We start from the raw sequence: 10188 nt of genomic DNA, 5'->3' as shown, positions 1-10188 counted from the left end.
TCATCAGGGAACCTCCAGTTGTCTCCTCCCAGTTTTGGGCAGGAAGGCCTCAGTACTGTGACAAAAGCTACTGCAAACAGAAGAGCGCAGTTGACGGTTTCCCTGCTTGCATCTCAGACCAGCTCTCTTCCACATTATGCTTGCACCTTTTCACTCTTTTGCCTCAATAAAGTTCTCCTGCATCCCAGCCTGTGATGCCTCCTCTTCCTTTCTGCAACCGAAGCTCTTCCAACTTCACGCAGCACAAAGCAGGGCTCAACAGGCTGTCAGTGTGGGTGAAAAAGGCCACATGGATTTTCTTGGGAAACACGCCAGCATCACAAGCAAAGACTGGCACCTGGGGTGCTTCCACAATGTGACACAAGCCCCGCACTGCCTCAGACTAAGTCTTGAGCATAACAACACTCCCCTGAGCATTACTGTGATGATGTCTCCCCAGGCTCATGAAACCATTCATGTAGGGTTCCAGGGCCACCAACACAGGGACTCACGGCCCCTTCCCCACATGCTACAAGGACCATGGATAGCCCATGCACTGTGGACCTCCTTGCTCAGTGGTCCTCGTCTGACCCAAGTTTAGGTGCTTGTTGCACTGACCTTCTTGCTGCATGGACCCCATTCCACTCACGTCAGAGTCCCCAGGCCATGGTGTCATGCTATGTGGTCTCCAGATGCTGCCTTGGGGGGAAGCTCAGTCCACCAGCTGCTCTTCGCTGCAGGCTCCAACAGTGACCCATGCAGGAGGTCAGCTGAGCACCATCCTCCCTGCTGCAGAGTCTCTGGACCATCTGGGCAGGAGACCCCAAGCCACCATCCCTCTGCTCTGAGGTCACACAGGAAGAGGCTGCAACATCTGCTAAGGGCCCTTCACAACGTTCCTTGAACCACTCACGTACATTCTAGAGGCAGAGACACAGATTGTGGATGCACATCTGGGGTAATTCTGGGACATCCACACACCTTCCGCAGCTGCCTCTCTTACGGCACAAAGAAAGCAGGGAAGGGACAGAGCAGGCTGCCTGGTAACATGGTCCTTGGACCTCCTGATCTTCTTCAAATTCCTTCTTTGCATCACCCCATCAGCTATGTCCAGAACTGTGTGCTGAAAACTGCATCTCACTGGCTAAATATCACTGGGGGACCTCCAGTGCGCTCTGCCCCAGGCAAGTCAGGAAGACCTCAAAGCTCCGACAAAATCTGTTGCAAACAGAAGACCTCAGTGCATGGTCACCATTCTTGTACATCAGACCAGCTCTCTTCCACATCATGCTTGCTCTTCTTCAGTCTTTTGCCTCAACAAAGTTCTCCTGCATACAGGTCTGTGACACCACCGGCATCAAAGACAGGCTCCTGGGTGGCCTCCACAATGTGACACAGTAGCTTGAGGCACCGAATGGCTCAAACAGTCTTGAACATGACTACATTCCCCTGAACATGCCTCTGATGAAGTTGCCATGGTCTCATGCTCACATCTGGCTGGGGTCCCAAGGCCACCCACACATGGATTCCTGGCCCCTTACCACCTTGCTGCAAGGACCATGGATAACCCCATACAGTGTACCCAGGTCACCAACCTCGTTGCTCTGGGATCCTTCTCAGACTCCAGTGTGGGTCCTTGTTGCATTGACCTCCTGGGTGCACGGTCCCCATTCCATTCACATCACAGTCTGCAGGCTATGGTCTCATCTTGCTATGGGGTCCATAAATGATGCCTTTGGGCCTATCTTGGACACAGGCTCCTCATCACTATGCATTCCAAAAGTGCAGGGGGTCTCCAGAACAACCATCCTCCCTACTGCTGTGCCCCTGGACCACCTCTGCAGGGGACCACAAGCCACCATCCCTCTGCTCTGAGGTCACAGAGAAAGGCCCCACTATGAGGTCACAATCCTCCTCACAGTGGCACAATGAGGCCGGGTAAAAGGCAATGGGGACGAGGTGCAGGAGGAAGCCTGTCACCCTGTACTCCTGTGAAGATGGGGCTCTGTGGTGGGTTCACCTTGGCTGGGCACCAAGTGCTCACTGAGCCCCTGCATCACTCCTCTGCCTCAACTGCTTTAGGGGGAGAAGAATAAGACTGAAGTCTCCAGAGTCATGATAAGAAAACGGAGATCACTCACAAGTTTCCACTGGCAGCAAAACAGACTTCATATGGGGAAATTCATGTAACAAAATCAGGGTAGAGAAATAAGAAAATAATCAACTCTTAAAACACTTTCCCCCAACGCCTCCTTTCTTCAAGGATCCACTTCAGTCCCAAAGTACTTACAACTTCGACCAAAGTGGCACAGGCAAGAGGGGAATGGGACCTGGGGTCAGTACAACACACCTTGTCTCTGTCAACCCTTCCTCTTCACACTCTTAACTTATTCATTGTGGGGTCACTATAATGGGAAAGAGGCCTCCATTACTTTACCCAACATAGGTCCTTCCCACATGCTCTATTGGACATGGAGAAAGCTTCTGGCATTTTCTCACAGAAGGCACCACAGCAGACCCATGGCTACCAAAACCTGTCCACATAAATGCACCCTTCCAGGGACAGCCTTACAACCACAAAGAGCACCAGGACATGCACAGAATTCAACCAAGGGCTCAAATCAGGATTAGCGACCAGGCAATAAGGCTGGGAGGAATCGAATGCGATCGAAGGGGCAGCTCCCCACGGCCAGCACAGCTCCAAAGCACAGACTGACGTGACAGGGCTCTGAGGAAATGGCACCCATTCTTCACAATGCACCTGCAAACCACAGCACATGAGCACCATGGGATAACCTCACTGAGGACACCCCACCTCTCTAACACTTTGGTCGTGTTTACTGCCTGGCCAAAAAGATGCCACAAGAAACAAGCTTCTGGCCTTCAATACTTGCACTTAAAAGCTGCCGCCAGGACCACATGGACACGTCCTCAACAGAGGACATGCAAAGGGAGCGTTGTGGGAAGGAAAACAGGCCCCAGCTCATGACTTGCCAGGCTGTGGCACGCACCAGCTGCTTGCTGACAAATGCTGCCACGCACAAAGGCTGTCCCGCCCCTCGGGGACCAGCATAAAAGCCAGCCCAGTCCCTCAGCAGGCCTGAAATCCAGAGGAGAATGGGCCCACCTCGTGCTGCCTGGACACGGGGCTCATGGACCTCCTCTTCTTCTCCAACTTCCTTCTCCACACTTCTCATTCTGATCTAGTCCACTTCAAACACTATCTCACAGTCTAAACCCCCCCTGGGAATCTCTAGAGCACTGCTCCCGCTGTGGGGCACAAAGACCTCAGGATTCAGGCAGCACCTGCTACACACAGGGGACCCGGCTGATGGTTGCCCTGCTTTTACCTCACACTGGTTCCCTTCCTTCTCCTGCCTTTTCCTGAATTTTTCCTCAATAAATTTCTGCATTCAAGAGTCATACACCTCCTCTTCTTCACTTCTCCCCGTGTTCATCCAACCTCAACCAGCACAAAGCTAGGTCTCAATAGGCCATCAAGTTGGTGGAAAAGGTCCACCACAGCACAGTAATGTATTAAATCCCCTGCAAAACCCTCCTGTGGCCTTCCAGCACAGACACCAGCTCTTCCCTTGCCAAAAACCTTACAAATTCCAATGCACTTCTATGCACACCTCGGACACAAGCTCCCCATGGCAGCACACACTTGACCAAGTCTCTTTCCAAGCACAGCTACCTGGCCATCAAAAGCAGAAACATAGCAAACAGAATCATTTAGTGCACAAGGCAGCTCTGGGGGTCATCTATTTCAGACCAGGCTCCTCAAGCATGGTCAGCAAGAATACGCTGTCAAAGATGTCCAGTCAGGTTTTCAGTTTTCTGGCAGAACTGTTCACAGCTCCTGCTTTCAAGGCACCAAGAGAGGAAGCAGGGTACGGGGCGTGCCCGGGTTCCTGAAAATATTGCCCCTGCACCTCCTCCTGTTGTACTGCTTCCTTCTTCGCATCATCTCCTTGACTGTGTCCAGGACTCTCTGCTGCAAACCCCTTCTTACAAGTCAGAGACTATTGGGGGACCTCTGCTATGCTGCTTGCCCTGCAGGGCAGGAAGAACTCAGTGCTCTGCCAAAATGTACTGCAAGCAGAAGACTTCTGCTCATGGTTGCATTCCTTGCACCTCAGACTGTCTCGCTTCCACTTGGTGCTTTTGGTGCTTTTACATTTTCATTCTTTCGTCTCAATAAAATACGTGAGACTCTAACACCTCCTTGCACAACCAGTGCCACTGCTGACCACAGTCACACTGAAAAAGTGTTGCCTTCTCTTCCAAGGAAAAGGGCACATCTTTACGGCTTCCGCCATTCATCCTTGCCCTGGACATGGCACTGATGAGAACATTCTCTCTCCCTTCTCTTCATTCCCTCCCACTCAGGATATAGACACATTGATGACATCTGCCCTCTGCAGCCTTGCCTCCTGCTGAAAAAATCCCTCCCACTTCTCTAAGCTTCTCTTCATAGCAAGGATCTTCCAGTCCCTACAGCATCTTGGTGGTCTTGCTTTTGGCAACTTCCACTGCATCCATGTCCTTCTAGTAAGAAGAACTCTCCTTATCCACAATACTTGTCATTTCACACTAGAACACCCTTACAAGGAAGGGAACAAGTGCTCTCTGAGCTGCTCTAGCACTCCTTTTCCTTAACTGGATGAGATGAGGAGAATACCACAAAAACCTCCTGAGTCGATATAAGGATGTGGAGATCACTCATAGGTTTTCAACGGCAACAAAACACACCTGACTCAGGGAACTTTAATTAAATTGTCAAAATCAAAAGTCAGAGTAGAATTCTGAGAAACAAAAACAAATCTGGAAACACCTTCCCCCTCTCCCTCCCTTCCTTACGTTCAATTTCCCTCCCAAAGTACGTATTGCCTCGCCCAAAATACTCCCAACAGGCTCTATCAGACATAGGAGAAGTTTCAGGCCTCCTCTCATAAAGCCACATTGACAACCCTATGCCTACAAAAAGCTTTCCACAGAAACACACTACTCCAAGGGGCAACCTTAGAACACAAAGGGCACCGACACACCCACAGAGCTCACCCGGCAGGAAAGGACAGGCCTACAGACAGGCTTAGAGACCTGGCAGCAAGGTGGGGATGGACCGAATGTGATGGAAGAGGCAGCCCCACAAGGCCAGCACAGCTCCAAAGTCCAGACCAGCCTGACAGGGATGCTACGACTTGGGGCCCCTTCATCACAACACATCCACAAACCATACCACAAGAGTGCCAAGAGATGACATCGCTGAGGTCACCCCACCTCTCCAAAGCTTTGTTTCCATGTTTTGCAGAATCTCGCACATGCCATCAATAACAGGTTTTTGACCTGTCATTCTCGACTAGAAAGCTGCCGCCAGGACCAGAAGGACACATCCTCAACAGGAGGACATGAAAATGCAGAATTACAGGAAGGAAAACACAGCCACAACTAATTGCTTGCAAGGCTCTGACACGCACCAGCTGCTTGCACAAACACGCTGCCATGCACAAAGACTGCCTCAGCCCCCTCGGGCACTGCAGGACCAGCATAAAAGCCGGCCCAGCGCCTCTGTCCCTCACTCGCCTCTGCTGACGCCTTCTCCTGCGCGCTCAACAAGGTGAGCCTCAAGCCCCTTGCCCTCTGCTCCTGCCCCCCTGCCCCGGCTCTTCCAGCACGCTCTGCCCCAGCCTCAGCACCCCTCAAGCCTCCCCAGCACCACAGCCCCACAGCCCCACACCAGCCTCCCCACTGCCTCGCCCTCCTGCACCACCGCCCCTCACACCCCCACGCCCTCCACTCTCCCCACACCCTCTCCTCTCCTCTCCTCTCCTCTCCTCTCCTGTCCCCTGCCAGGGCCCCTCCACACCACAGACATGGCCTGCTCCGACCTCTGCCGCCCCTGCGGACCCACCCCGCTGGCCAACAGCTGCAACGAGCCCTGTGTCAGGCAGTGCGAGGACTCCCGCGTCGTCATCCAGCCTTCCACCGTGCTGGTCACCCTGCCAGGACCCATCCTCAGCTCCTTCCCCCAGAGCACCGCCGTCGGATCCTCCTCATCCGCTGCCGTGGGCAACGTCCTCAGCGCCCAGGGAGTGCCCGTCTCCTCTGGGGGCTTTGGATACGGAGGCCTGGGCTACGGCTTCGGAGGCCTGGGCTGCTACGGCGGAGGAAGAGGATACAACATCTGCTAAGGGCATTGACAACACGCATGAAACCACTGACGTACATTCTAGAAGCAAAGGCATGGATTGTGGATTCACGGCTGGGGTAATGCTGGCACACCAGTTCACCTTCGCCAGCTCCTTAAGCAAGCAGGGAAGGGGCCAGCCCAGGCTGCCTGCTAGCGTGGCCCATGGATGTCTTCCTCTTCTCCAAATTCCTTCTCTGCACCACCCCATCTGCTTCATGCAGTGCTGTGTGCTGCACCAGCATCTTACAGGCTAAACAGCATTTGGGGATCTCCAGTGGGTTCCTCCTCAATCAAGCCAGGAAGACCTCAGTGCTCTGACAAAATCTACTGCATACAGAAGACCTCAGTGCATGGTCACTCTACTTGCATCTCAGCTCTCTTCCTCCTTATGCCTGTGTATTTTCATGCTTTTATCTCAATAAAGATCTCCTGCATCCCAGCCTCTGACACCTCTTCCCCTTTCTTCTACCAAAGCTCTTCCAACTTCACACAGCACAAAGCCAGGGCTCAAGAGGCTGTCAGTGTGGGCAAAAAAGGCCACAAGGATTCTCCTGGGAAATATGCCACCACGACCAACAGACACTGGCACCTGGGGTGCTTTCACAATGCAATAGAGGTTTGAGGAAGCGCTGGCTCAGAGATAGTCATGAACATGACAACACTCCCATAAGCACGCCTCTGATGGAGTCACCACAGACTCATGAGACCATTTGGGTGGAGTCCCAGGCCACCCACAGAGAGATTTGCGGTACCGTTGCCCCCTTGCTGCAAGGACCTTGCTTATCCCATGCAGTGTGTGCAGGTCACCAACCTTCCTGCTCTGAGATCCTCATCTGACGCAGGTGTGGGTCGGTGTTGCATGACCTTCTGGATGAAAGTCCCCTGTGCCACACACGCCAGAGTTCCCAGGCCATGGTCTCATCTTGTTGTGGAGTCCCCAAATGATGGCTTGCAGATTCCCCAAGCCATCAGCACCTATTCACTGTGAAGCCCAACAGTCACCCATGCAGAGGGTCTCCTGACCACCATCCTCCCTGCTGCAGAGCCTCTGGACAACCTCTGCAGGGGACCCAAAGCCACCACCCCTATGCTCTGAGGTCACACAGAAAGCCCCCCCTGTGAGGTCACAATCCTCCTCACCTTGGTCCAGCAAGGCCCTGCATGGGGCACTGGGGACAAGTGCAGGACCAAGCCTGTGACCCAGTTCTGCTGCAAAGATGGGTGTCTGTGAGGGGAGCTTGGCTGGGCACCAAGTGCTCACTGAGCAAGTGCTCTATCACTCCTGTTCCTCAAGAGGGTAGGGGAGAGAAGAAAAAGATGAAAGTCTCCATATGCTAAGGGCTCTCACCACCTCACCTCACTGAAACCACCCACACCCTAGAAGCAACAACAGGGATGGTGGATGCACATCCATGGTAATGCTGGCACACCAGCTTCCACTTGGTGCTTTTGGTGCTTTTACATTTTCATTCTTTTGTCTCAATAAAATACGTGAGACTGTAACACCTCCTTGCACAACCAGTGCCACTGCTGACCACAGTCACACTGAAAAAGTGTTGCCTTCTCTTCCAAGGAAAAGGGCACATCTTTACGGCTTCCGCCATTCATCCTTGCCCTGGACATGGCACTGATGAGAACATTCTCTCTCCCTTCTCTTCATTCCCTCCCACTCAGGATATAGACACATTGATGACATCTGCCCTCTGCAGCCTTGCCTCCTGGCTGAAAAAATCCCTCCCACTTCTCTAAGCTTCTCTTCATAGCAAGGATCTTCCAGTCCCTACAGCATCTTGGTGGTCTTGCTTTTGGCAACTTCCACTGCATCCATGTCCTTCTAGTAAGAAGAACTCTATGGGACATAGGATTCCACACAAATTTCACCAGCATTGAATAGAGAGCAAGATCACCCAAATACACACCACCAACCAACCTGCGAGCAAAACTATTCCCATTGCTGTCATGGGGACTCTTGGCCTATTTTGCGGCCAGGATGCATTGCTGCACCATCCTGAGCTTGTTCTCCACCAGCACCACAAAGCTGTACTCAGCAAAGCTGCTTTCCAGCCTCTCAGTCTCCAGCACGTTCTGACAACAGGCACCATTCCTCCCTACATGGAAAACTTTACATTTCTTCCTGTTGAACTTCAGCAGATTCCTACCTGCCCATTCTCCAGCACCTCCTGTTCCCTCTGCATCATGGCACAACCATCCAGCATCTCAGCCTCTCTCCAGGTTTTGCATCATCTCTAAACCTGCTGAGAGAGCACCCAAGCCAAGTGCCCACAAACACAGGTGACCCCACACCCCATGACCATGCAAGGGGAGAAAGCACCAAAGGCTTTGCAGGAATACTGAGGTAAACAACAGAGCAGCACTCTCCTTGTCCACAATACTTGTCATTTCACACTAGAACACCCTTACAAGGAAGGGAACAAGTGCTCTCTGAGCTGCTCTAGCACTCCTTTTCCTTAACTGGATGAGATGAGGAGAATACGACAAAAAGCTCCTCAGTCGATATAAGGACGTGGAGATTACTCATAGGTTCTCAACGGCGAGAAAACACACCTGACTCAGGGAACTTTATTTAAATTATAAAAATCAAAAGTCAGAGTAGAATTCTGAGAAACAAAAACAAATCTGGAAACACCTTCCCCCTCTCCCTCCCTTCCTTACGTTCAATTTCCCTCCCAAAGTACGTATTGCCTCGCCCAAAATACTCCCAACAGGCTCTATCAGACATAGGAGAAGTTTCAGGCCTCCTCTCATAAAGCCACATTGACAACCCTATGCCTACAAAAAGCTTTCCACAGAAACACACTACTCCAAGGGGCAACCTTAGAACACAAAGGGCACCGAGACACCCACAGAGCTCACCCGGCAGGAAAGGACAGGCCTACAGACAGGCTTAGAGACCTGGCAGCAAGGTGGGGATGGACCGAATGTGATGGAAGAGGCAGCCCCACAAGGCCAGCACAGCTCCAAAGTCCAGACCAGACTGACAGGGATGCTACCACATGGGGCCCCTTCATCACAACACATCCACAAACTATACCACAAGAGTGCCAAGAGATGACATCACTGAGGTCACCCCACTTCTCCAAAGCTTTTTTCCATGTTTTGCACAATCTCTCACGCACCATCAACACCAACATTTTGACCTGTCAAACTCCCACTAGAAAGCTGCCGCCAGGACCAGAAGGACACATCCTCAACAGGAGGACATGAAATTGCAGAACTACAGGAAGGAAAACACAGCCACAACTAATTGCTTGCAAGGCTCTGACATGCACCAGCTGCTTGCACAAACATGCTGCCATGCACAAAGACTGCCTCAGTCCCCTCAGGCACTGCAGGACCAGCATAAAAGCCGGCCCAGCGCCTCTGTCCCTCACTCGCCTCTGCTGACGCCTTCTCCTGCGTGCTCAACAAGGTGAGCCTCAAGCCCCTTGCCCTCTGCTCCTGCCCCCCTGCCCCGGCTCTTCCAGCACGCTCTGCCCCAGCCTCAGCACCCCTCAAGCCTCCCCAGCACCACAGCCCCACACCAGCCTCCCCACTGCCTCGCCCTCCTGCACCACCGCCCCTCGCACCCCCACGCCCTCCGCTCTCCCCACACCCTCTCCTGTCCTCTCCTCCATTCTCTCCTCTCCTGTCCCCTGCCAGGGCCCCTCCACACCACAGACATGGCCTGCTCCGACCTCTGCCGCCCCTGCGGACCCACCCCGCTGGCCAACAGCTGCAACGAGCCCTGTGTCAGGCAGTGCGAGGACTCCCGCGTCGTCATCCAGCCTCCCGCCGTGCTGGTCACCCTGCCAGGACCCATCCTCAGCTCCTTCCCCCAGAGCACCGCCGTCGGATCCTCCTCATCCGCTGCCGTGGGCAACGTCCTCAGCGCCCAGGGAGTGCCCGTCTCCTCTGGGGGCTTCGGCTACGGCCTTGGCTACGGCTTCGGAGGCCTGGGCTACGGCTTCGGAGGCCTGGGCTGCTATGGCAGAGGAAGAGGAGGCAACATCTGCTAA

General features: G+C 53.3%; 2 protein-coding genes across 2 annotated transcripts; both read left to right on the top strand.

Annotated features, from left to right (window-relative positions):
* The first annotated feature begins 5855 nt into the window (after nt 1–5855).
* On the top strand, nt 5856–6173 carry LOC136009464 (feather keratin 1-like). Its single transcript, XM_065669456.1, has one exon. It carries the CDS (start codon nt 5856–5858, stop codon nt 6171–6173), a length of 318 nt encoding a protein of 105 aa, XP_065525528.1.
* A 3631-nt stretch (nt 6174–9804) lies between these two features.
* On the top strand, nt 9805–10188 carry LOC136009463 (feather keratin 1-like). The gene has a single exon (XM_065669455.1). It carries the CDS (start codon nt 9853–9855, stop codon nt 10186–10188), a length of 336 nt encoding a protein of 111 aa, XP_065525527.1. The 5' UTR covers nt 9805–9852.

This window comes from Lathamus discolor, chromosome 2 (genome assembly GCF_037157495.1).
Source record: "Lathamus discolor isolate bLatDis1 chromosome 2, bLatDis1.hap1, whole genome shotgun sequence".
Lineage (NCBI taxonomy): Eukaryota > Metazoa > Chordata > Aves > Psittaciformes > Psittacidae > Lathamus > Lathamus discolor.
The sequence above is the reverse complement of the archived record's forward strand: the minus strand, read 5'-3'. Positions and strand labels throughout refer to the sequence as shown.

Excerpts from the sequence above, each read along its gene's own strand:
- LOC136009464 (XM_065669456.1), top strand. The coding sequence starts at position 5,856 with ATGGCCTGCTCCGACCTCTGCCGCCCCTGCGGACCCACCCCGCTGGCC.
- LOC136009463 (XM_065669455.1), top strand. The coding sequence starts at position 9,853 with ATGGCCTGCTCCGACCTCTGCCGCCCCTGCGGACCCACCCCGCTGGCC.